Here is a 27,514-nt window from a genome sequence, read left to right on the forward strand (position 1 = left end):
GGGATTTTATGTTTGGGTTTTCATAAATCTGTAGATTTTCAAGTTGTTACAAGCGCCATTCACGGACAGCGGCGATGGCCCCATGCTGCGCTTGGAGGAGCTTGGAGACCAGCGTCACGCTCCCTTCAGGCACATATGCCGGCTGTGCTACAGGGTGCTGAGGCATTCTCAGCAGGATTACAGGAAGAATCAGGTTTGGAATATGTTTGCAGTTCTCAGTGGTGCTAACGTTTATCCTGCTCCAAAAAACATTGATATTGCTACTGCTATGCTGTGGTGTGATTGGGTGGTCAGCAAGTTGTTTAGATTAATTTTACTATCATCTTTTGACTCTGTTGGAGGTGATATGTAGGGTAGCTAGCAATACATGTAAGGAGGATTTGAGAAAACAATGGAGTTGCAGTAAATTCAGGTGAACTTCAAGATCTTCACTATTGCATACTACAAGCTCCATTGCAAGTCGGCCTGTGAACTAAGGATGCACTTTTTTTTTGTTGCTAGCTGTTAAAACCAGACACACAAACAGACAAGGAGAAATGCTTTGGTATCTAGTCCAGGAGTGAGGGAGAGGTTAAGACTTTTAAAGGAAGAACAATTTGAATCCAACTCAACCACTGACTGACATGTTGGAATTAATGGATGTCTTGCTGTTTTGTTATTGATTATTTTCTGAAATTCTGAGAAGAAATTACTTCACCTTTCTCTTTCCCTCTGGTTCAAAGGAATACATTGCAAAGCAATTTGGCTTCATGCAGAAACAAATTGGCTATGATGTCTTGGCTGAGGACACTATTACAGCACTGCTTCATAACAATCGCAAGCTCCTGGAGAAACACATCACAGCTGCTGAGATTGATACCTTTGTTAGTCTTGTGAGGAAAAATAGGGAGCCCAGGTGAGATCTGCATTTTCAAGTACACAATTGCTGTTTTCTCAGTCTTCTGTGAAGAATCTGTACTTGTCAACTTACTAGCAAGTAAGCACAACTAGTTCACTTCTTTTTTGGCATTTGCCATAACTTCCCACTAAGGCAGCGGTCTTACTCTGTAGTGTTAAATCGGAGTTCTGACTGTTTTCTGTCTGAAATATGGATTACTTCAGTCTAAACCTCAGCATGGATTGATACTCTCTTGGCTTACGTTTTCCAACAGGTTTTTGGATTATCTCTCAGATCTGTGCGTTTCCATGAACAAGTCTATTCCAGTAACACAGGAGCTGATTTGTAAAGCCGTACTGAATCCAGCAAATGCAGACATACTCATTGAAACAAAGTAAGTCAATGCCTTTAGAGATGGTTTTCCTAGTGTGAAACAGAAGGGAAGGGATTCAAAGCCGAGAGCACTTCTGGCACATCTAGAGAAAGCAGTTAAATATGTGTGGAGACCTCCTTGGATGCACAATAAATGGATACTGATGACTGCAGAAGTCTGCAGTGTGTGTTCTCAGTCAGAGACTCCTTTCTAATATTTTTATGTTTTTCTTCCTTTAAGTAGAAGACCTTGCAGGAAGGTGTACGGCATTCCATAAGCTCTATTCTGGGTCTCAGACTTCCCTCTCTGAGCTGTCTGAGCACTTCTTGGGCAGTGCACGGACCCTGCACTCAGCCTGCAGCAAAGCAGAAGCTGAAGCCTCTCTACTCACTGGTTTCTCCCACTGCTGTAGGGTTTTGGTCACTAATTTTCTGCATTGCCCTGCCACTGATGGAGCATCACTGCAGACACCAAATCCCACTTGTCTTTTTTATAATGATGAGATTCTGTACCCTATCCCATGTACTGAATAATCATTATCTAAATACAGTAAAAGGGAAACGGGCCTTTGTCAGATTGTATCCTAAACCCCACATGGCTGAGAATATCCTTGAGGAGGTAATTCTCTTCATCAAAGCATAAAGACTGTTTCCACCAGCACGTGGACTTTTTATTTGTTCTTATCTCATATACTTGATTTGCATTTTTCACGTGTGGCTTCTAGTTTTTCACAAAAGAAAGCACAGTTACTGTTTTAGTTTTGAGTGGCTGATTTGCTTCTAGCTTTGTCGCATAAGCAGGTAAGTTTTGATCCAGTTGGTATTTGTGGGATCTAGTACTGATCAAATGTTAGATATTTTTGTTCACCAGATCTTCCTTGTTCGTTGAATGAAATGTTTGTTGAATCTTCCTTGTTTGAACCAGTTGTCCGAGGAAGATGTTTCTTGAAAGCCAGCCTTAATACCTTTTGTTTCTTTAGCCTCATCAGTTGAGTGGAGCTGAAATGTGTATGTGCCATTCATCTCTTTTGGAGTCAAATTGAAAAGTTTACAATCTGAATTCACTCCAGTGCTTTTAGTAATAAACCCCAAAGTCTTTACACAGTAGATTGCTACTGCAGAACAAGTATGATATTCAACTTTTACTTGGCCTAGTTCAAGAATAAAACTTGTTTTCTTAATGCAGGTGAGATCATAAAATTACTTCAATATCACCAGTACGTTTCAGCAGGTGTCTTGAAAGAAATGTTCTGAAAGCTTTGCTTGGGTCTTGGCAGTTTCTAGTCTAACCACGCTTCATTCTGGCAGGCTGGTCCTCTCCCGATTTGAATTTGAAGAAGTGTCAAGTGGAGAAAATGCCTTGGAAGTTGGAGAAGATGAGGAAGAAGTGTGGCTGTTCTGGAGAGACAGTAACAAGGAAATCCGCAGTAAGAGTATCAGAGAGCTGGCTCAGGATGCTAAGGAAGGACAGAAAGAAGATCGGGATGTGCTCAGCTATTACAGGTTAACAGCATGTGCAGTAGCTGGCTAGCAAATTTATCTAAACTGGTATGGGGGAAAGCCCTCAATATATAGGCTTCAGTTAAATTTGGGGAAAGGATGCTGGGTTCATGGATAAAATTGCCATTAAAAAGTGTCTTTCTTTGAGGCATGAGCTAAAAGCTTAAGGTTCATGGTTAGAAATCAAATTATCAGTGTGGGAAAGTTTAAACTGATTTGAAAAGATTAGCTGAGGCTTAGAGTGCATTAAGCTTGCACGCCATTTAGTGCCTGTGTTTCTGCTTGGTTTCCATGCAAATGGATGTTAACATAGTCTGTATGCCAACTGTGTAGGTTACCTGTGTTGAAATGGTAGTTGGGGGTGAATAAGCACTGTGGGTTTTGCTTTTGATTAAAAGAAAAGTACTTATTTACCCCCTGCCTTCTGTAGTTAGTGCTCCTGTAGTATTCTGCAGTCAGAGTGTTCAGTGGTCCTGCAGAATTCAGCAGGGCAGTTATGACCTTAAAAAAAAAAAACATGCCACAAGTTTGGTTTGATTAATGCACTGTTCTTTCGTGCAGATTGAGCTCTGCTTTTAGCAGTTTTTAATGTGAAGTGATGTTTCCAGATGACTTGACAAGACACCGAGTTCTTGGCATAGTGTAAGATCAAGTTTCAGCCCAGACCAAATTCCTGTGTCTGGGTTTTAAAGTTCTGAAAACAGTGTGACAGACTGAGCTGTGGTGGTACAGGGAGTACAGAGAGGGGTTTTTTGGTACCAATTTGTTTCTTTTTTGCATTATCTCCTGCACTGAAATAATTTCAGCAGACTTCCCAAAGTGTTTTTAATTGAACCTATTGGGGGGCTGAACTTAAAAGATGATCTTTTATAATTTCAGTTTATAAAAATTATGGTTGCTTTCAAAATGGATTGTATGACACCTTCTTCTAAGCAGAATCACCAGTGTTAGCTACTTTTAGCCCACGTTATAGTCTTATACATGTGCTTAAAACAACTTGAATCCTAGAATGGCCTGGGTTAAAAAGACCCACAGTGCTCATCCAGTTTCAATCCCCCTGCTGTGTGCAGGGTCACCAACCAGCAGCCCAGGCTGCCCTGAGCCACATCCAGCCTGGCCTTGAATGCCTGCAGGGATGGGGCATCCACAGCCTCCTTGGGCAACCTGTTCCACTACTACTTAGTGTAGAGCTGGGTTAAACTGTCACAGGGAGTGATTGGAGTTGAAAAGCAGTCCATTGTCAATTAAATGTTCATTTCTTTCGGAAATGTCACAGTTGACACTGCTCAACACAAGTCTGTATAAGTATTCTTGAATGTTAGATGTTCATGGCTAAAGGTTAGTGATCAGTCTGTTGAATGTGCATAACTTAAATGCCAGTTATTTGCTCTTGTAGGCTGAAAAGCTAAGGAATTCTTTGTTTTTTGGTTACCATCTCTTTGACTGGAGGGAACTGAGCTCAGTAGTTCTCAGCCATGAGCCTTTTAAGGATTCTGTTGTCCATTCTGTTCTTCCTCAGTGAACCACCATGGCACCAGCGTTAGTAAGAAATGTTGCATCCTCTCCAGTATCCAGGCTGAGCTGCCTTGAGTGTTCTTTGGATTCTTACATAACTTCTGTTAATATTATGACTTCTGTATAACTCTGGAAAATGAAGAACCCTTTTATTTTATTTTTACATTGTTTCCACTTGTACTAGTGTTTGGTAAATACCTTTCATTCACTGTTAACATATATAACAGCTTATCAATGCTACAGGCAGTGGATGGTTCTGGAAATGCTTGTTTGTGTTTCCCCCCTTTCCCTGAAGATACCAGCTAAACCTCTTTGCTAGAATGTGCCTTGATCGACAGTACTTAGCCATAAATGAAATTTCTGGCCAGCTGGATGTGGATCTCATTCTCCGCTGCATGTCTGATGAAAACTTGCCATATGATTTGAGAGCCTCTTTCTGCCGGCTGATGCTGCACATGCATGTTGATCGTGACCCCCAGGAACAAGTTACACCAGTGAAGTACGCACGGCTGTGGTCTGAGATACCTTCTGAAATTGCAATTGATGAGTAAGTACTTGTTGGAATGGTGTGGGAAAGGAAATTCCATCACTTGATTATTATTATTATTACTATTTTTAAATGAAAACAGATCAGTCCTAATGGGTTTTTGATACTGCTTGATATTGGCTTTTTTCTTCGTTGCTTTGGTTTGTTTTTTTTTAGCCTATTCTCAGTAGTTCTGTAATTGAAGCCATGGAGTAGATTCATTGCTTGTAATGTTTGGAGAGGATCTTCCTCAGTTAAAGAAAATCACACCACCACCTTCCTGTCTGTGTGGTGTGGTGTTACTGTAGAACACTGTGGTGTCTGCCTGCATGGGGGTGATGTGATCAGTGACCCTGGGGAGGGGAAGCAAGGAGTGGGGGGGAGGGCTGTTTCCTTCTTGCCTTATTTGATCAGAGCAGTGACTCTTCAAAGCTGATTGTCCATACAGCAGGTGGTGCCATCAATAGCAAAAACAAGGGGAAGATGCAGAAGCAAGGAATGTGCTGGATACAGCCGTGTTGCTTAATTGCCAGTGGAAAATACTCTGATACAGGGGTAGAAAACCTAAACAAAGCCCCACAGCTAGGCTGGAAACTTGATTTCTTGACTGCAGACCCTTATCACCTTTTTATAATAGAAATGACTTAACAACAGTTGAGCAGAATTGAACAAACCAAAGCTCATTTTCTTCAGTGGGAGGAAACAGGTATTGACAATCATGTTAACCATTAGGAATTTGATTCTTTTTGGTATTAGTGCTCATGTTCAGGGTTTTCTTCCTTTCTCCCCTCCTCATTAACCTCGTCTCTTATGAGAAAATGCAGTAGCTCGTAGTCAACCTTAAGTGTCAAAACAGAACAGTGATGAGCTCAAGTGATGCACAGACGGTCATTAATGGAAGGTTGTGGGGATTCTTTTTTTTTTAACAGTTCTCTACACAAACTGAGAAACAACATTTCTGTTACAAAGAAATAAACAATCAAGTGTAGGTTGAATGTACATTGTTTGTATTTGGAGAGAAGTCAGCATTCACAGGCAGCAAATCTTGGCTACAGTTTTTCTCCTGAGCGCTGTGCGCTGCTTGTCAGTTTGCAGTAAGAACAAACAAACAACTTTATTGGGACAAAACTCTTGTTTTGTTTTTCTTGGATACTTTTAAGTAGTGAAAAGTGACCCTATGGGATAAAGCAGCAAAAGCCAGGAAAGTCTGGTGTCAGCTTCCTGACTCTGCCCATTGGACAAACGGTTCAAGAGCCTTTAACTTTTCCTAGGGGAAGGAGCCCTGTGTACATGCATGCTAAATTCTGTTTGTTCTGCTTGTTTTCCTCCTCAGCTATGATAGCAGCGGAACTTCCAAAGATGAAATTAAAGAGAGATTTGCACAAACAATGGAATTTGTGGAGGAATATTTAAGAGACGTGGTGTGTCAGAGATTCCCTTTCTCTGATAAAGAGAAGAATAAGCTCACTTTTGAGGTAGTTATCCAGTTCTGAGATTTACCTTTCTCTGTGGGACATTGGTGCTTTTTTTCAGCGGCAGGAAGATGAGCAGCACTCAGCACTGAGCTGCCCTGCCTGGTGCGCTCCTCTCATACAAACACATCCACTGAAGTTTGTGAAGTTTGCTCTTGAAATGCAGTTAAAGAATGCGAACTTATGTCTTAAAACTGCAGCAGTTGATTTACTTTTAGTGCTCTGTGTTACTACCAAGGCAAGCTTTCCTGGCATCAATAGTCAGTAAAACTAAGGCACAGATATTCTCTCCATCTTACAGTATTACCAGTGCAGAGAACAGTGCTGTATTCTGTGGCTTATTGTCCAATTCATGTAGTCTGTCTGTGCCATCAGATGTACTGAGTGCATGAAGCCGTGTTCTGGAACTACTGCTTTAAGAATATGATGATTTAATTGGAGAAACACACTTGAGCTGATTGGTCTGCCTTCAGTATTTGCACTACATGTGAAAGTATTTTTGTGGATTGTGAAGCAGTGTGTGGGGAGACTTGTGGGGAAGCTTAGTAATCTGTAGATATGGCATATATATATATATATATATTTATCATGTGAAGTCATAAGAAGCATTTGTACCTACCTTCTGGTCTTGACGTATCTCAGCCTGTTTGTAATGAGACGAATACAGTAGCTAGAGAATGTCAGTTGTAACTAGAGACTCCTGCCACAAGTATTATTGTACTTGTGAGCAAGTAGGAAACTCTAATAACGTGCAGACCTATACAGTGTTCTGTGGAATTATGAGGTATCACAACCAGAATACGACTCACAGTCACGTTGTTGATTTTATTTTTTTCAATGTTAAAACTTGATTTTTATAGCAAAATGTTTAGTATTGATCTGACTTCTTATTGTTATTTTGGTAGGTGGTTAACTTAGCCAGAAATCTGATATATTTTGGTTTCTACAACTTCTGTGACCTCCTCAGGCTAACCAAAATCCTCCTTGCTATATTAGACTGTGTGCACATCACTACCATATTTCCTATTACCAAAATGGCAAAAGGCGAGGAAAGCAAAGGTAAGGCTGAGAAATGATTGTTCATCACCAGGTTTGAGTTAATGTAAAAAATATTAGTTGGTTTCAAGACCTTCTACTCAGTGCTGTCTGTGGCTTGGTTGTAAAGCAGGGTGATGCCTGTGATGGGAGGGGGAGCAAGAATGGGGGTTCTGAAGCATTGCTCCTATTGACTTTTACCTGTTCCAGAGAGTTAGGTGTCTGGCTGCCTTTGATGTTGGGACAGGTTTTCTTTGTAGGATGTGAAATGTCCTTGGCCTGTTAATGCAGTCCCATTAAGCCAACATAATTAATATGTTTACCTACCTTTCTGAAGGGAGCAATGTGATGAGATCGATCCATGGAGTCGGTGAGCTGATGACCCAGGTGGTGCTGAGAGGTGGGGGGTTCTTACCCATGACACCACTTGCTGCTGCTCCTGAGGGCAATGTCAAGCAGACAGAGCCAGAGAAGGAGGACATCCTGGTGATGGATACGAAGCTGAAGATCATTGAAATACTTCAGGTATCACAAACTAGTGGACGTCTTGTTCTGTCTTTGAATGCCAGTACACTGCCATGTGACCATTTAATGTGCTCCTGACTTGTGACACTTGAAAAGAGGTACATACAAGGCATGGAGCACTCACTGTACCTATGATAATACTATGCAGTGACTGAAACCATGTAGCAGACTTGAAACTACCTCAGACTCCTCTGTGTTTAACAGTGGCTTGTGAATGGCTGATTTGTTGAAGTGGAGGGCTCTTACTCCCTGTACTGTCTTAGTTACTTTGGATCTCCAGGTCCATGTTGTTAAACCTCCCAAGGAGGGGAGTTATGCTTGATAACTGTTTCTGGATAGCTGTCAGCCTGAACAGTTGATGTCTACATATTTGCCAGTCTCTTGCAGTCCCTTCCATCTCTGGCTTTTCCCTCTTTCCCCTCAGTTCTCAGAATAAGATAAAAGTTGTTTTCCCCTTTTCCACAGCTCTGTGTAGATGTGACACAAAAATACTGTGCTCAGCTCCAACTTCCCTCCCTCACTGCACAAGTTGAGAACTTTTGGGAACTTCATGGGCAAGTTCATGTAGGCCAAAATGCTGAAAAAGCCGTGTGGGCGGAAGCATGCAGAGCAGCAGGAAAGCCATGGTGTGCCTTCCCCCTGCCCTCCGTGGGAGGCTTTGCACAGAGCTGCATCTGAGGTCATGCCCTTCCTCTCAGCAACAGATGCAGCACGTAGGGGAGGCTTGATTCACTTCCTTTCACCATTTCTAATCTTAGTTAAACTGAGAACTTCTCTCATACAGCCTGGAATGTCTCAGTGGGGTATTTTAATGTACCAGCATTACCCTGGTACCATACGTTACTCAAACCGGCAGTAAGCATTTTCACTCAAACATGAGGATGAGTGCTTTGGGCAGCAGTGAGGAATCAAAACTCTGCAGAGGCTTTTACTTGTGAGGTTTTGTTACTGTGTACCTATTGTACTGAAGTCACTGAAAGAAAGTTGATGAATTCTGGGATTTGAATTAAACAAAACCAAAACTAACCAAAGAAAGCACTGCAGTGCATATTCCCATATACCTCTTCTCCAAACTACATCCATTTTTTACAAACATTGTTCTTGTGTTGGGAGATTCTGTGTTGTGTGAATGGTCTCTGTGTGCTGGGAACAGACAACAACATTTCAACATTTCTACAACTTCTGTATCGTCAGTTCATTTTGAATGTGAGACTGGACTACAGAATCTCCTGCCTACTTTGTATATTTAAACATGAATTTGATGAAAGCAACGCTCAGATGTCTGAGTCACCCACTGGAAGCAGTAGTCAAGAAATGCCAGCAAATGTTCCAGGTTAGTTACCTTGCAAAGAATGAGCTTGTGTTAGGAAAGGTTCTTTAGTCTTAGTAAACAGTTCAGGTTCTTGCTCTGGTGTGTGGACGTTGGTCCCACAGAAGCAGTGCAAACAGGAGGTTGCCTGGTAACATCAGTAGTCTCAGTTTTGTACTTACCATCAGTTTTTTATTCAAGTGCTCTTTTTATCTCACTGCCTGTTGTACCCAGGAGTAAGTCGTGTCAGTTAACTGATGTATAAGTTGTAAGTCCAGTGGCATTCAGTTCAAGCTTACATTTGTAACTCCTGCTGTTTTGGAGAGATGGGGCAGCAGAGAGGGAAGCATATATAGCTGCCAAACTTTCTACAAAAAAATGCTTTATTCTTTTGGAGTAATACTTAAATAAGGTAATACTGTATTATTTTGGAGTAATAATTAACGCCAGTAAAATAATACTGGAAAACACAGAGCCCTTTCTGTTGAGCCTTAGGAGTATTGCTGCCAGTGCTTTGGAACTTTTAGCTGTACCCTTGTGAACGACCCCTCTGAAACTTACACCATTTCCCATCAGTGTCTGGAATGATGCAGGTGCAATCTGAAAATAGACAAGAATATGCTTGGATGTTGCTGAAGTGGTTATGAGTTGTTTGTGAGCTAATGGCAGTTACTGTATTTTCTTAGATTATCTTAGCATACTGCTTCAGTAACGTGTGTGTTCCGTTCAGTTTTCTGTGACTCTCGCATACACCTACATCAACACTTGTGGTTTAAAATGTGTTTAGACTGAAAAAACATCTCTGGTGCAACTCTGACACTGTGTGTTTGTCTGCTCTTATGTTCTTAGGAGCCCTAGACTTTGAACATATTGAAGAACAAGCTGAAGGAATCTTCGGTGGAAGGAAAGTATCTCTTCAGTAGTGCTGATCGAGGTGTAGCTCAGCAGTTCGCAGGCTGCAGTCCCCAGTGTGATCATAAGGACTGTGGATTGCAATTGCAAGTGAGGTGGTAAATGGAAAAAGATTGGGAACAGCTGCCCCAGTTGCGTAGGCTTTGTTTTCCTGAAATACCTTCATGCATCTTGAAGTAATGTCCGTTGAAATTAAAAGCCATGGGGAAGGTGCACGTGGTCCTTCAGTCGAAAAAGATCCTTGCTGCAGTGCTTTGCTTGTGTGGGTGAAAGCAAAGCTGGAGGATTAGTGCATGTAAGCAGAGTGCTGCTGTAAAATCTTAGGTGGAAAAGTTTGAATAGGGAAGGATTGGGGCTTCTGAGACAGATATACTTACCCATGCTTGTTTTTCTTATAATGCAGAGTTAGACAGCATATGCATGACGGAACAAAACAAGCCCTGTCTTCAATACCTGCTTTCTTTCTGGAGTTGCTTATACCCTTTCTTAAATAGCAGGAAGTAATGTTAGTGACAGACATAAAGGATTTGGGCTTATCTTGATGTTTCACCCACTCATTCTGTTGGAGCACCATGAAGGTGTATATAGCCATTAAGCTGTTCAGGGAGGTGAAGCTCTTTTCTGTAAACCTGAAATAACTGATTTCTTAAATGAGGGAAGAGAGATTCATTTGCAGAATTAATAACCTGAATTGGCAGTGCAGGTGTGTGTGTTTGGTTGGGAGTAGAATTTGAGATTCAGAGTCTCACTGGTAAGGAAATAACAAAAGGATATTTTATCACCTATAGAAAAGAAACACAGAGAAAAGATATTGAAGAGGAAAATTATGAGTGTGAGGCATAATTGGAATTACAACTTGGATGCAGAGGAATGGTTGTATTTTGTGGATAGAAAGGATACTATTAGGAATGGGCAGGAATTTTTTAAGTAGTAGGATAAGGCTGACATGGGGACAAACAAGTAGTCATAGTTTGTCCCTGAAGAACATAGGTTGCACGCTGCTGCATGCTGAGTGATCTGAGAGTTATGAGATTCTGGAATAGTCTTCCAAGTAAGCAGCCCACCAAAAGAAGAAACAAATCTGTATGTCTTTGTATAGCAGTTGATTTGATAAATATTCTACTCATTTAAAGAAAAAGGGGGAGAGATTTGTCTCCACCACAGCATGTTAGATTTAGTAAGCTGCTGGAATGATAAGCCCAATATTCTAGTCAATTCCTACACTCTGTTTCCAGTGAGGAGAATACACCATTGGATTTGGATGATCACGGTGGCAGAACATTCCTCAGGGTTCTGTTGCATTTAACGATGCATGATTATCCTCCGCTGGTCTCCGGGGCACTCCAGCTTCTCTTCCGTCACTTCAGTCAGAGACAAGAAGTTCTTCAAGCTTTCAAGCAGGTATGTGTGTTCATTAAAAGCATTGCTCTTCATCTGAATGTATGCATTGTAGTTTAAAAAAAGAGATTAAAAAGAAAAATCTTTTTGTGTGACTAATGGGCTGCATTCATGTAAGGTTCAACTGCTTGTTACCAGCCAAGATGTTGACAACTACAAGCAGATAAAACAAGATTTGGACCAACTGAGGTCTATTGTGGAAAAATCCGAGCTTTGGGTGTACAAAGGCCAGGGCCCTGATGAGACCATGGATGGAGTGCCAGGTGAAAATGAACACAAGAAAAAAGAGGTAATTAGGTTCTGCTTCTCCAGTTTTGAATGCTAATATTTTTCTGAGAATGTAGCTGTGTCCAGGCCTGTGACTAAGATGAGCATCTTCGTCAGCAAGTTGCACGGCCTGATAATGCAGTCTGTTGGTTTTTCACTAAGGCAAGAATTAGAGGGGAACTTAGACCACCTGATGGCAGTTAGTCTCAAATAGAAAATACTCAGAACGAGCTGATGGTGCTAGAATATCAACTTCAGGTTCTGGCACCCAAAGTCAGTCAGATGGACTCTGCTCTCAATAAAAGTGATTTTTGTCTGTATCCTTTGGCTAAATTATTTGCACATATAATGTGGGGTTGCTTATGACTTTATTATAGCTATTAGCGCTGTGTGTTTATTAATTGAGTTGAGTTTTATAGCAAGTCCACTAGCGAAGCTAATAAAGAATGTGAAGATGTACAGAATATGCTAAAGCACCATATCCACTTGACATACAATATTGTAGAGAGAAGACTTGATTAAACACTGACTATTTTTCACTTTTAAATATGTACTGTTATTAAATGGCAGAGAATAGTGCTTAAAGAACCTGTTAAATGCTGGTGCTTTATTGTGCCTGATAGTACCAGGCTCCTGCAGTACATGCATGTGGCTTATAACTAATTAAATGCCTTTGTCTCAGTATCATTGTAATCAAATAGAAAACAGCGGATGAAAGAATGCAAGAAATAGTCCCTGGGATATGAATGTTTATTGTTGGAAGTACAAGTAATTCACTGATTGCTTTTCTTGTGCCTAGTTAGAGATCTTTTGCTTTTTATATAATGACGGTGAGGGGGGAGAGAGAGTTTTTGATGGGGGAGGACTTGCTTACAAATGGAACATGACAAATGAAGGAAAGGACAGGAGGTTACTGCCTCTAAAATTATCCCACCATCACATTATTTTATGTTACAGAGGTCTTGACAAGATAATTATACATATTTGTCTGAGACTGAGACTGTCAGCAAACTGAAGACTGACACCCCTTTCCAGGAAGAGAGCAGTCACTACCCTAGAACAGTAATTTTAATCCTTGCAAATTGCAGACAGCAAGTATCTAATAAACTGTCTGATTCTTATCCACAGGAAGGTCACAGCAAGTCACAGAAGCCTGAAAGTACGAGCAGCTACAACTACCGCGTAGTAAAAGAGGTAAATCTGCTTCTTGATAGTTAAATGGAAGCATAAATGAGTAACACAGCTCTGGAGAGCTGACTGCAGTCAGAGGGAGACACCCGGGAAAGTCTGAGTCACTCTTCCATTGTGGAAACTATTTGCTGAGTAATAACGTATCCCAACCTGAATGAGAAGCCAGGAGTATAATAAGCACGACATGTGTGTTCTTTCCTTAAGAATGGATTAATGAGAAAGACAATGTTTTGTTGCTGTTTCAATGGCAACACAATATTTTTACTATTAAGGGCTATGAAGGAAGTAAACAAGTCAAAAAGCTACTTTAATTGTTCTGCCCTGAGTAGTTCACATGCAAAAACTGCGGATGAAATTTGATTTCAAACATAGCAGACAAAGAGCATGCATTGGCACTGCTGTGTTCTGGTGATGGGCTTTCTGCAGCACTGTGCTGCGGAGCACAGCCTCGCTTTACACAGCTAAATTCTGTAAGACCAGCACTAGTCAGATGAAGTGGATGGTGCCCAGGCCAATAACCACCACGTGATGATGCATCTGTTGCCTCACTGATTCCCTTGCTTGTGCCAGTGACAGCACTGTGCTGGCTGCTGCATCCTGGGAGAGGGGCTGCTTCCTCTTGCTTCTTAGCTGCAGCTCAGTCCTTCTGCCTTCCCACTGCTCTTACAGGAGCAATCAGGCTTTGACCCGGTCTTAACTCCTCATCTTGAGGCTGCAAAACTTGATTTTGCTCAGAAGAACCATTACTGTTGATGCAGATGTGTTTTCTGCTGTTAGCTCTTTTTGGGAGCCATCTGGCACTTTCTGAAACACAGCCCTGTTCTAAAGCCAATCTCTTCTGCAGATCCTGCTCCGGCTCAGCAAACTGTGTGTCCAGGAGAGCGCCTCGGTCCGGAAGAGCCGCAAGCAGCAGCAACGACTGCTGAGGAACATGGGAGCACATGCAGTTGTGCTTGAATTGCTGCAGATCCCATATGAAAAGGTTGTGTTTCTGTACAACTACCGCTTCACTTCATGTTAGGTTGATGGGCTTTTAATACCTCATCGAGGTCTTCCTTGTTGCTGTGCAGTATCTGTAGTTTGGACGTTAGGAAACACTTCTTTACAGAAAGGGTAGTTAATCACTGGAATAGGCTCCCCAGGTTGAGTCATCGTCCCTGGATGTGTTTAAGAGCCGTTTGGATGTGGTGCTCAGTGATATGATTTAGCAGAGAGTTGTTAAGAGTTAGGGTACTATGGTTAGGCTGTGGTTGGACTTGATGACCTTCAAGGTCTTTTCCAACCTGGGTGATTCTATGATTCTATGACAGCCATCCTGAGAATACAAAGCAGCTTGGTCCCTCATAGTGTTCATCAGCAGATCTGCTCAATAGTTACACACAGAATGCAGAACCCCTCCTGCCTTCCAGTTACAGTCCCAGAGTCCATTCTAGGCATGAGTTAATACCAACTGGCCATGTGTAGTGTCAGTGGTACAAAGTGAAACTCTGTTGGACCAGGCTGCTGTACACATTGCACTGCACTGTGCTGATGGAACACACCCTGAGTTCATTGCCCTGGTGCCCATTAGTCACTGGCGACAGGTACTTATCATTGATAGGTGAGGGACCTTGTCACATTTTACCACTTAGTCTGCTGTCCTCTGTTCCTGACTCCACAGGTTTCTGTAAACCAGTAATTCTAGGCAGTAGCTTTGAATAATATTAATTCTCACTGTCTTGCTCCATATTTTTTAAAGAAAAAAATCAGCTGGAAACAGCCCCTCTGATAACTCTTGTTGCCATTCTGTCCCATACTTGTGAATATGCTACTAAACAGGCAGTGTGGAGAGGGTGTTTCACCCTTGGAAATGTATGAAGCCTCTTAAGAATAAAAACAGTGATTTTCCAAACTGCATTTTTTGCCATCAGTAATCTACACTGATGTCAGAGGAAAGGCACTGGTTCCTGAACCGTGCTTGGATGCATGCAAGCAGTGTGCACATTCCAGTAAACATGAATTGGACTTAACTGTTGCAATAAGAACTTTCCATCTCCTCTTTGCCATGACCTACCTATCTGTCACTGCTAAAATGCATTTCAGCAGAACGTGGCAGTTTTCCTTGGTAGCCCCAAGGTGATGATGTGCTGTGGTTTGGCCAGTGCACTTCTCTGCTCAGAAGTGTAAAAGTGACTAAAGCACGTTGCTGGCAGGCTTGGGTGTGGAGTCTGTGATTTTAGAGAATAAACTACTGTAACTTCTATTATGGTCTTTAGTTTTGATGATCTTCAGAACTGTGAAGCAGGCCAAACTCATCCCTAATGTCTGTGAACTGGGTGGGGGTTTGTTTTTCTTTGGAGTGTGAGAGAGAGATACGTGACAGTTCTCTTGCAGAGCTGGAGCTGGGACTCATCTAAGTGCTCACCTGCAAGTGAACCTTCAGATTCTTTGTAACCCCATCATGTCTGTCATGCAATCACAGGCTGAAGACACGAGGATGCAGGAGATAATGAAGCTTGCACACGAGTTTTTACAGAACTTTTGTGCTGGCAATCAGGAAAACCAGGCTCTGCTGCACAAACACCTCAACCTGTTCCTTAACCCAGGGGTAAGAATAACTTCATGCCATGTTGTGGCTTTTTTCCAGAGAGAAAAGAGAATGGACTGTCCTTGGTAATTACATTTGGTCCTGTTCTGACGGAGGATTGATTGGAGGGATCACACTTAGTTTTTTTTCTGAAGCCTCCAAAGCTTGTTTAGGACCATTTCAGTATAGAAAGTTCAGGAGGCTGAAGTGGGCTAAAACTAAATAAGCTGGGATACAAGGCATGGTGTTGAAAGACTGGCTCCTTGGAAGTGGTCTGTTCTGTTATACAGCCACCCTGCAGGGGTGTTGACTTTATCATGACCTCTCTATGGATTTGGTGACTTGTTTGTTTTCTAATTTCCTTCTTTCATCCCTTTCATTAGATTCTGGAAGCAGTAACAATGCAGCACATTTTCATGAACAACTTCCAGCTTTGCAGTGAGATTAATGAACGCGTTGTTCAACACTTTGTCCACTGTATAGAAACACATGGCAGAAATGTTCAGTACATCAAGTTCCTGCAGACGATTGTCAAGGCGGAAGGAAAATTCATTAAGAAATGCCAAGATATGGTAATGGCTGAGGTGAGAGCTGCAGAGATTTGCGAGGTCTGAACAGAAGTTTTCACATAGCATTTGGTGAAAATGACAAATTGATCCTCTCGCTTCTGGGACTGCCAAGAAGCTGACAGCTCTCTTGATGCAAAAAGAGCATACAGCTCCAGAAAGCACAGGCTGTTTTTGTGACCAAAAGCCTTCTGAGCTCTTCACCTATGGATACAAAGAGCGGCTGATTGTTAATGATAATTGCAAGTTATTTCTCAGGCTTATGCAGAGCAGCGTATAGGCAAGCTTAGTCTGAGGAAAGGCTGCCTTTCCATAGGAAAACTGTAAGAGAAATAGAGTTAATTTCAGTATTCTAATGCTGAAGGAAAATTGTACTGATAATAATGTAATTTGATAGGAATTTTTTTTTTCTTAAGTTGCTGAATATGTGAATTCTTGGTATGTGCAGAAAGAGGAGAAGTCTGAGGGCCTTCACCAATGCATGTGTGTAGTTAACTGGGAGATCAGCATGTTGGAGTATAGAAGGGGGAGGTAAGAAAAGGGCAAGAAGTCCCTATACATGGGATTTTGGAGGCAAGCTGTTTATTTGCATGACTAATTGCGTTGTTATTGGCCTTCTCGGCAGGGGGAGCCCGAGGATCAGATTTGTCGAGCTCTGGCTTCCACATGTCAATCACTTGATTGGAGGTCTTCAGTATTTTGCCATTCAGTTTAAAAATGGTTTTGTGAGCTTCTCAACATGAGGTTGGGTTGGTGAAGGTGTTCAGCAGTCAGCTTTGACCATGGTCAGCAGCTGCTGAGGAAGGGGTTGCCTTCTGTCCCTTATCTCGCTGATGGCACCAGGCTCTAACTGGAGGGCTGTCTGATTTCTACAGCTGTGTTCTTTGTAGTGCTCAGCCCCACAGCAGCTCTCAGTCTGCTCACTGTTGTTCTCTTTGTGGAGTTACAAGAGATCCTAACTGCTCTGGAGCTCCGGCCGTCCAGACCTGAAACGCAAAGTTGATAGAAATCTTCAGTATGTGACTTAACGTGTCACTTGCTGGCCTTGGAAAATTGATGGTGTTTGTTCGGAAGGGTGGAATTACTGAGCCTGGCAGCCCTCCCACCCGGCATGCCCCCAAGGCATTTTTCTGAACAAAATGGTACATCTACAGCTTGCTGCATTAAGAAGTCAGCTGAGGCAATATACGTGAAATTAAAAAGTACAATGGAAAGTCACAAGCTTCTTGGCACAACTTCTGTCTAAGCAGTCGTTGGGCTCACTTTGAAGTTCCTCAGCAGTTTAGAAGTGATAAATTCGTTAAGAGAAAATGTTCCTGAACTGTGCACTGTGTGAGGGGAGCAGCAGAGGAATGCCCAGCTGACTTGGTGGCTGCACTTCTTTTAAGGTTCCAAAGAATAGCTAATCATGACTTGCACTCTAACAGCCCACTGTTTAGGGGAGGATGCTGTGGGGAGATGCCCAGGCTTTGATCTGCTAATGGAATATTTTTCTTTCTTGTTAGCTGGTGAATGCAGGAGAAGACGTCCTAGTGTTCTACAATGACAGAGCCTCCTTCCAGACTTTGGTGCAAATGATGAGATCAGAGAGGGATCGGATGGATGAGAACAGCCCGCTGATGTACCACATCCACTTGGTAGAACTGCTTGCTGTGTGCACAGAAGGCAAGAACGTCTACACAGAAATAAAATGCAACTCTCTCCTTCCTCTGGATGACATTGTTAGGGTAGTAACCCATGAGGATTGCATACCTGAGGTGAGGTCTGTTTGGAGACACTGGCCTTGCGTGAATTTGGAATGTACTGACTCTGGGCAAAAGAGATTTAATATTATTTGGTCCTTCTGGCATGATAAAAGCTGGTGGGACAGGTGAGCAACAGCAGTGAGCTGGGAAACAACTCCTCTCCCAGTCCTGCTATAGACAGTCCAAGTGATTCAGGAGAGCCCAGTGAAATCCTTCTGCTTCCTTGCCCTTAACATGGGGACATGATGCTGTGCTTGTTTCTTTTATAGGGTTCTTGAGGCAGAGAAGTTTATGGAGTATGCTACTAAACTTGAACAGATGGTTCTGCAGAACTGGAAATGATTATAATGCTGACGTTTTGTCTGCAATAGTCCCAGTGCTTTTTATTGGATGATGTCTTGCTATTCATGGCATTAAATTTCACCAGTGCTTAAATAAAAGGAAGTTGAGCTACAAATGATTTATGCAGCAGTTTCAAAGTGCCATTATATCCATTCACAACACTTCTCAGGTTTTCATTTTTTTTAATGGTATTTTTTTATTTCTCCACTTGTAGGTTAAAATTGCGTACATCAACTTCTTGAATCATTGCTATGTGGACACAGAAGTAGAAATGAAAGAGATTTACACCAGTAATCATATGTGGAAGCTATTTGAGAACTTCCTGGTTGACATCTGTCGGGTAATGATTTTTGTATCTGGGTGCTGAATTGAAAAAATTTCATCTCTGTAGTGTACAGCAGCAAAAATAAGGCACAGTTCTGCAGTGAGTTGAGTAGCCCCAACTGCTGAGCCTTTTCACATTTATATTTGCCTTTTCCCCTGTGCCTGTGGATTTCTTTAGTCATGTTCCATGGAACACATTCATATTTTCCTTTAAAAAAAAAAAAAAGCAGCAGCTCCACACCCTGCTCCTTTGTCTGCTGCATTTTTCTGTTCTGCCACCTGGCTTGCTTATTCTGGCTCTGGTTGCCAGTTTCTTCCCAAGCAATAGTCAACGTTTTTTTGGCAGGTCAGGACCATTTTGTTTTTCCAAGCTTGGCATTTGTTTGTCCCTATGGCTTTCTGCCTGGGATTCCAAGTATTTCCCCATATGAAAGCATTACACCTTGGTCCTTCCTATCCTCCTAGCTTATTTCTTCTTAGCAACTCTGTTTCTTCTCCTTACTCCTTAACATGATCTATGCCAACGTATTGAAACAGCGAGAGTGTTGGGGTCTGCCTTTGCGTGTGCTGGAAATACAAAGATGCCAGTATCATAAATATTGTTCTGACATGGCACTGCCCTGGCTGATGCAAAATCAAACATCTCCAGTCCATAATCCTTATTAGTCTATTCTGGTTGAGCTGCTTCTGATCTAGTAATGAATTGTCTTGCAGGCTTGCAACAACACCAGCGACAGAAAGCATGCTGACTCCATATTGGAGAAGTACGTTACAGAAATAGTGATGAGTATCGTCACCACTTTCTTCAGTTCCCCGTTCTCTGATCAGAGCACTACTTTGCAGGTAGGAAATAACTAGAGACACAAATGAAGAGATGGTGCCAACACAATTATGTTAACTCCAGTTCTGTTATCAGTTCAAAAGAGGCATGTGGGTGCAGATTTGTATTCTTTGTGGCCAAGATGTTTGTTTTGAGGTAGAAATGAAAAGAAGTTTATTAATATCAGTGTGCAAACATTTTCTGTGAGAGCAGTTACAACTTCATGAGTTCAGTTCTCCTTGACACCACATTGAAACTCTCTCCAGCAGACCTACATGTTGTTATGAGGTTGGCAGTTGGATGGCAGGAAAGAGTTCTGCAGAGCACACTGAGAAAAGAAAGTAAAGCTTTGGTGACAAGCCTTCCAGATAGGGGGAGTGAAAGACACATTACAGAGGGTACAAAAATAGTGTATTTTATAAGATTACCATTTCCTCTAAAAACAAAACAAAAATGCAAAAGCTTTGTTCTATTAAGCTCAATAACTTCTGATCTGTAACAAATGCATGGGGGAGAGCTTGGAATGTTTGTGACAGAGATTTCCTTTGCAGAACAGCAGTGTCAGGACATTGCCCTAATGTTTGTATTGCAGCACAATGATAACATCATTCTTTTATTCATAAATAACTTCTTGGGAGGAGTGTGGGCGGAGTGGTCAGGTGTCTGGCTGATCTCTCAAGTTTGAGGTTGGTGATTGCTGAAACCTGATGCAACTTCATCATGCCAAAGGCAATTGTTCAGAGTGCAAACTCCAGGTTTGTAATTTAATGCAACTGGCAGCAGGTTAGGAAGCATCTTGCTTCCCAAAGGCAGTCATAAGGGGCATCTGCCAATTGACTGTGGCAGTCCCTCGTCACGGTGTGAATAGTAACCCTTTGGATCATGGTGTGCTGCCTGGGTGACTGCAGGCTACCAGGAAAATGTACATAGAACTGCTGTGTGACTGCGTCAGGTGAGGAGTTCCTTCTGCCCAATATTAGCAGTTTGTTCCTGCCCTCGTTGAATCATTGGATGTGTAGTTGACCCGTGCCTGGATGACCAGTTTCCAGCCTGATCCATTCAACTATTTTATGTTCAACAGAGTTCTGCTTCTCAGACCTTATTCAGGCAAGAAGTCGGTCACATTGAAAGCAGCAGAGCAGCATTTGAGCTGATCTCAAATGCTCTTTAATTGCCAGACTGTGTGCTTTGCCTGTGAGAGCACAGAGAGCTGCAGCAGCTGTGTTTGGGCTGAGCAGCTTTATTAGAGTTGTGTCTTAACCCAGGCAAGTCTGAGCAGTCCAGCAGTTCATTTGCTTCTCATGTGACTTTAAAATGTCAGCAAGTATTGTACCATCAACTGCCATGAAAGTTTGTCAAAATTTCATCATAAGATAAGAAGTTGAGATCAATGGTTAGCCTTGTTCCCCAGGGCTCTGCCCTTCTCCTCTCATCCCTCAGTGTTGTATACCTTGGCTGTCATACCTTTAATTGTCATCTGAGTGCACAACATTTGAATACACTTCCTTATCATCACGTTAGCTATCTGATAACTTTATATGTCAGCAGTTTTTCTTCAGTATCTCATTCACTCCTCTGTACAGAGATTATTTCATCCCTCCTTACCATCTCAGTTGATAGCTCTGTCTTTGTCTTATCCTGGATTTGCCTTGCTTCTATGTCTCTGGGTTAAAAGCTCTGTCTTTACCTTTCCCTGCCAGTCCATGCTATTTCTCACGTCTGAGAGCTCTCCCATGTGAGGAGTACAGTTTGCTGCTGTACATAACTCCTCTGGGTTAATAACTCCTGGGTTGGTAACTCCTCAGATCTGAGATCCTGCAGGGCTCCCTGTCTCTATAAGCAAACAACCTTTGTCGCTCGGCTTTGCCTTGCTTCTGGACTTGCTCACTCCCCATTCTTTCTGCTGTACCTTGTCCTCTCATTTCTTTTCATGCAAGCCTCTTCTTGTCTCATGCTCTTTCATGTTATAGCTTGTTGGACTTGAATTGTGCCTCCCCTGAGTCAGGACCAGCCTTGCTTGTTCAAGGAACACCTCGTACATCTATCATACAGTTCAAATAATATAAAATTAGGAGAACATAAATATGTCTTCTCAAAGAACAGCTGTCCAAAAATTTTCCTCTGTAACAAGTACTGTTTAGCTTGCCTGCTCCTAAGGGTGCTGCTGCCCGAGGCTTTCTTTCACAAACGTTCTTGGAGGGATATGGAACATGGAATAAATTTCTTATTTGATATTTGATTTATGGACAGTGTTTGAGCAGATTGAGCAGCTCTGGAGCTTTTTCGACCAGCAAGTCTTTGGAAAGGAGCTGGAAGGTCTGTTAGTGGCTGAAGTCCAGAAGCATCGATATTTTCGGTGCCCTCAGAGAACGCTACCAACTGTCTGCCATGTTTTTGGTGTTCGGATTATTTGTAGGAAGGATAGTGAATATTTGCCCCATAGTCATTTCTAGTTCTTTAATTTTGACTCTCCTTTCATATATTCCATAGTGGTATTATTTAATGTATTGATTTAATAGACTTAATCATCTAATAGATTTGTTTTTTTCCTCTAACTCCATTTTTTTCTTACAAACAGACACAGATCTTGACCAGAATAAAAGAGGTATTTTTTCTCTGGTTCCTAAGTCTTGTGGGCTGTACACTGTAGTGTAGTTCACATAGCTGTTAGAAATGTGACATAGCTAATAGGCAGTGGGATGTGGGTATTTTCTCTCAGGCAGAGTTCATTTGAAACATTTTAAATACTCTTTCTTCTATAGGTAAAATAAATGAATTGCTATACAAAGTAATTATTATACAAAACCAAGTGAGGAGTTCTGATCAATATGGTTGGGACGCTGCAGAGATGAAAGAGCAAAGCTCATGTGCAGTTGTGTATCTCACCTATCTGCAGTGGAAGATTGCCATGCAAAGTACAGGGCTAAAAACCACACGTTAATTTTGGCTGCTCAGTAACAACTGGTTTTATTTACCACTAACTACTACCCATGTTCAAAATAACAAGTACACAGCTGGTTTCTTCAGGAAATTAGATACCAGGTGATATGTGAAGTGATGAGTTTTCAACTCTGTAGCTGTGCTGTTGTTTAGCCAAGAGCCAAGTCTCATTTACCTGTGGGCCATTGAGTCAGCTGCTGGTCAGTGCTAAAGGAAGAGCCTCCATGTGCCAGGTTTGCTGATAACTCTGATTAAACAGATTAAGATTACTGCTTATTTCCTTTGCTTAGTCAGGCTTCAGTTACTAAAGCTTTATGCTTTAGAAGCTGTCTATTTAATATTTCCCTTCCAGCCCTTGCTCCCACCCTTTCCATTCAATTGCTGATGGTGTGGTAGATAAGCTGTCTGTGCAGTAAGTTGTGTAACTAGAGGATGCAAACCAGCTGGAAATGAGTGGTGTGCAAGAAGTCGTGGCTGAAGCTGGAAACTGATGTTACCTCAAGTTGATGCTGGCATATCTCAGGATGATGTGATGCTTGATTTTTCTTCCTTCTTGTGTTCCAGACTCGCCAGCCTGTGTTTGTACAGTTGCTGCAAGGCGTGTTCAGAGTTTACCATTGCAACTGGTTGATGCCAAGCCAAAAGGCATCAGTGGAAAGCTGCATTCGGGTGCTCTCAGATGTAGGTAAGATGTGGATGCAATCAGATCTAAATGCTGCAAACATGGTCTTGTATTTGCTGCTCACGTGTCATCCTTCCAAAAACAAAGCTCAGCTTCCTTCTTGCTGGTGCAGTTTGCACCTAATTCAGAGCCAAGTCACACTGCAAAGCCAGAACTGTGCCGATGGATTGCCACAGCTGAACAATAGGTGTTGTCTCCATAACCTGAAGTGCTTTCTTGGTTTAACCTCAGAGCTCTCTGTAATCCTGTTCATCTGTGACTGGGAAATGGTCCATCTGTAGTTTTGTAGCACTCCTCCCAGTAATTTGCTCTGCTTTGAGTAGCAAAAAGAGTAATTTGTACTGGATATGAAGCCAAATTCTGTTGGGTAGGTACACGTGTGTGCTAGCAGGGGATTAGTGTGTCTCTAAAGATGTTACTCCTATTCACACCATTTGAGTAAACAGCCCAGAATTGTGAAATCTTTTAAATGTGCTGCTGTGGAGAGGTCTGACCATTACACAGGGACTATACATTCCATTGTTTGAAGTGCATACAAGGCAGAAAGAATTGCAAGTAGAGTGCGTCTTGTTCTTGCATTGGTCATAATACATGGGCTAAAGGGAACTATTCTTACTAAAACTCTATTTGTTGCAGCAAAAAGCCGAGCCATTGCAATTCCTGTGGACTTGGACAGTCAGGTCAACAATCTCTTCCTGAAATCCCACAATATTGTGCAGAAGACTGCAATGAACTGGCGAATGACTGCAAGGAATGCTGCCCGCAGAGATTCTGTGCTTGCTGCTTCCAGGGATTATCGAAACATAATTGAAAGATTACAGGTGACTGCAGCACCCCTTCTTCTTTTGATAACCAGCTGTGTATTTACACGACAGGAGGAATTCACCAAGTAGAGCAGTGCTTGGGATTTGCCTAATCAAAGTGCTCCATGGTTAGAAAGTTAGCTGATATTGAATGTAATCCCGTGCATAAAATCAAATGTAGATCATCGCATAAGGAAACAGAATTGAAGGTACACTTACTGACTAGGGAAGTGTTACTCCCCTAGGAGGGGGGGGGCATTTGAAGTTACTGGTACTTGAAAGATTCTTGTTCCACCATCTGTTAGGAATAAAGCATTCCTTTGGTAAGAGAGGATTTTTTCACTGTCACAAACTTCCAGACCCCTTGAATGCATTTCTCCTTGCACACCAAGCTGCTCAGTGCAGTGAAAGGTGCCACAGACCTGCATGGAGGCAGTGCACAGCTTGAAATGAATGGGCACATGGCTTTCTTGTGACACAGTTGCATACAGAATTGGTTTTCTGAGGTGTGCTGGCATTCCCATTGTTTATACTAAAAAAATAACATTTAAAATAATGCTTTGTGTTAGAAATACAGACTGTTTTAGCTATATTCTGTGTTCTGACCAGTGGATGGTTCAATAAAACCTTTTTCATACTGAATAAAATACATTATCTTGAACTATGTCATCTTCCTTTGAAGACTCATCCTATGCTTAAAAGCTTTTCATAGCAAACAGTGCTACCTTACTTTGTCAACTAATGTAAAAACTCTGCCCAGCCCATTCTCACTTAAATGGTTTGTCCCTCTCTATCCATTCCCCTCTATTCATTTAATGTGATTAAACTTTTTCTCTCTGCTTTCACGTATATCTCAGTTTTTTCAGAGTGCTGAAGTTTTAGCATGAACATCCTTTTATTGTCAGGTAGCTACAGCTTTCCAAACACCAGTGAAAAGGGAAGACTCCCATTTATGCATAATTTTATCAGTATATGTAAGCATAAGTACCCTGATAGTGTCCAGGCAAGATAGGCCTAACTCTCCGGCTCCTCTTTTGCAGTTTGTAGCATTAATTAGTATATAACAATATAGGTGTTTAATGTTTAACATCTCAATGTGTTCTAGGACATTGTATCAGCTCTAGAGGATCGTTTACGTCCTCTTGTCCAAGCAGAGCTGTCAGTACTGGTAGATGTGCTTCACAGACCTGAGCTGCTCTTCCCAGAGAACACAGACGCAAGAAGGAAATGTGAAAGCGGAGGTTTCATTTGCAAGTAAGTCATCTTGAAATCTGACATGTTGGGAGGTTTTTAGTAATATTGGCTTTTTACCAGTTTTCACCCCATGCTCTGTGGAGGGATTTGTTCTTGCCCAGCTTTATGCTGGTATTTCTTGCTATGGTAAGTAGTGTTTGTTTAGGGGTGTGTGAGCTGCTGGTGTCGGGGGTTGTGCTCCTAGAGTTATTGCTTAGAAGCCTATTTGCTGTATTACATATAGCATGTGTAAATGAAGGTACAACCTTGAACAGATTCTTGTCTTTGACCTCAGTGATGGTTGCAAGGCGCTTGTCCTTGTAGCTCTCGATACTGGGGAACTGTGTCAAAATCAATTGTTATCTCATGCATTACTTAACTCAGATGCCCAAATTTGGAGTGAAGGAAAAGATTACAGGGTCATTTGGAGGGCAGTTCAGGGCAGAATCCAGGTTCTCAGATCATCTGCTGGAGAGGTGGGTTATGTGCGGAGATCACAGAAACCAGGTAACTGAGTAATTAATAAACGCTGGGGAGAGTGGATTTCAAATTGAGCTACTGAGGACTCCCAGTATGTCTTCAACAAAGTGTGTGTGGAACAAATTTCTCCTTGCTGTTAGTGTTTGTTCTGCAGAGATCTATTGAGTCTTAAATTATATGGTGCCTTCCTCTGGTTTCTTTCTGCCTGTAATCAGATGGTTTTATCTAGTTCTTCTGCCTTGCTTGTCTGTGTGTTTCCTTTGCAGCTTTACCAAAGCCTGTGGTGGCTTCTTACTTGTTGCTACTGAGAACATTCCCCAAACAGTTATATAACAGAGACACAGAATTATGTTTTAATAAAACCCTGTTTGCAGCTTAAATTCAGTAAGGGAGCCACATATCTTATCCTACTCTTAGAATGCTATTATTAAAATGAACTGCTTATGATTGTTTCTTTTCAGATTAATAAAGCATACTAAACAGCTGCTAGAGGAGAACGAAGAGAAACTATGTATTAAAGTATTACAGACACTCAGGGAAATGATGACCAAAGATAGAGGCTATGGAGAAAAGGTAACGTAATTGACAGTTTGTCATTCCATGTTCAACACTGCCTTTATTACTCAGGAAAGGAAAATCAACTTCTGGCTTTTTCAGGCTGTTTTGTATGTGTAAGCACTTCTGTACTGGAGAAAGAGCAAAAGATTTGTATTCAGCTAACAACTTCAGAAAGAATGGAAAAGGTCAGCCTGGTGCTATTGTTTCCTACTTAAAATTTGCAAGTTTAACTCGTAATTCTTGCAGTTGCTGACGATGGTTACCTTTTTACAATGAATATAATGTCTATATCTGTTTCTTGGGTCCAGGTGTCGCTTCATCAGGTCACATACACTTGCGATTAGAGGATATTTAGTGGTTTGATTTTAACTTATATACATCTGAGTCATCGTCTTGTGAGTTACAGATGGAAACTGTTCAGCCACCCCTGTATTTTCCATTCTCTTCTTTGCCTTTCCTATGTATGGTTTCTTTGTCTATTTGAGAGGGATGTTTTCCTGTAGCTGCAGACCAATGCTCTGAATTGGAAGCGTGTCTATGCCAATGTGTTTGGGGATCTGGATGTTCCTGCAGTCCATCTCAAGCTCCCAATCTAAAGCATCTCCTACATTTTTTAAGCAATGCAGCCTAACAACATGCCACACAGCAGGCACGTAGTACAGCCTCTGGGTGAACGTGCTCATGAAGAGGTCAGAGCTGGCAGCTGGGGCTGGGAAGCAGTGGTGTGGAAGGATGCTCCCTGCAGCTGGGAGCCTGTGCCTGGGAGCAGATGGTGTCTCGTGTCTGATGAGCACGTGCTGTAGGGTTTGAAGTTGTTGCACAGTGCTAGATTCACAGCCCAAAAAGGCAAAAGCTTTAGAGCTCAGACAGCTTCATAATATGAATATTAACTGTAGCTATAGCAGCAGCTGTGAGGAAGGGAGAAGCTGTGGCATCACTGGGGATGAATTACCACCTGGGATGACCCAGACAACTTCTGCTTTGTCTGGCATAGCTGGAAAGGAGGACGCAGGAGCGGAACACAGCGCTCTGCTGCCATTCAGCAGGAGGCAGGGACCTGCAGGAGCTGAGAGAGCAAACACAACAGGGAGGCTGCACGCATGTGGCTGTGCACGTGTGTGGGCTGCGACCCGAGTGTACCCAGCTGAACACGCAGCAGGGCGGGATGGAGGGAGGCTGCTCACAAAGTGCCCAGAGGGCAGGGATGGCCAGGGCATGCTCCCTTCCCATGTGCACCTCTCAGGATCCAGCCCACCTCTGGGCTGTGGCTGCAGTTTGTTCTGCAGTACTGTGCTGCTTAGGAATCGTCTTTGCTTTGCTGAAGCAGTTTTTTTTTGTAAACTCATTGACTTTGGAAAGGGCCCTAATAAACTGCAGGAAAGAAACATACATAGGCAGGATGGTAGACTGGTAGGATGGGGCAGCTGCAGCTTTCAGCTTGTTTTCCATGAATTGCCCTCATCTGCTCAAGTGTCAGGGTCCTGTGCTGAGTCATAGCCCCCTCCCTGCAAAGCCCTGAGGCAATCTTCTGACCTCTGCTTGGCCTCTTGGTACAG

At 42.2% G+C, this 27,514-nt stretch overlaps 1 protein-coding gene across 1 annotated transcript in view; it reads left to right on the forward strand.

The window, feature by feature from the left end:
• Positions 1–27,514, forward strand: part of ITPR1 (inositol 1,4,5-trisphosphate receptor type 1) — a 144,696-nt gene that overhangs the window by 44,736 nt on the left and 72,446 nt on the right. Inside the window, 23 exon segments of the mRNA XM_032447330.1 lie at positions 35–193; positions 723–895; positions 1,152–1,271; positions 2,558–2,752; positions 4,560–4,811; positions 6,124–6,265; positions 7,168–7,321; positions 7,635–7,822; positions 9,017–9,155; positions 9,981–10,035; positions 11,279–11,444; positions 11,560–11,730; positions 12,837–12,902; positions 13,744–13,881; positions 15,361–15,486; positions 15,849–16,049; positions 17,537–17,788; positions 18,333–18,458; positions 19,157–19,285; positions 22,767–22,887; positions 23,521–23,705; positions 24,793–24,941; positions 25,862–25,973. Of these exon segments, the coding sequence (XP_032303221.1) occupies positions 35–193; positions 723–895; positions 1,152–1,271; positions 2,558–2,752; positions 4,560–4,811; positions 6,124–6,265; positions 7,168–7,321; positions 7,635–7,822; positions 9,017–9,155; positions 9,981–10,035; positions 11,279–11,444; positions 11,560–11,730; positions 12,837–12,902; positions 13,744–13,881; positions 15,361–15,486; positions 15,849–16,049; positions 17,537–17,788; positions 18,333–18,458; positions 19,157–19,285; positions 22,767–22,887; positions 23,521–23,705; positions 24,793–24,941; positions 25,862–25,973 (3,519 nt within the window).

This window comes from Coturnix japonica, chromosome 12, assembly GCF_001577835.2.
Source record: "Coturnix japonica isolate 7356 chromosome 12, Coturnix japonica 2.1, whole genome shotgun sequence".
In the NCBI taxonomy this organism is placed as follows: domain Eukaryota; kingdom Metazoa; phylum Chordata; class Aves; order Galliformes; family Phasianidae; genus Coturnix; species Coturnix japonica.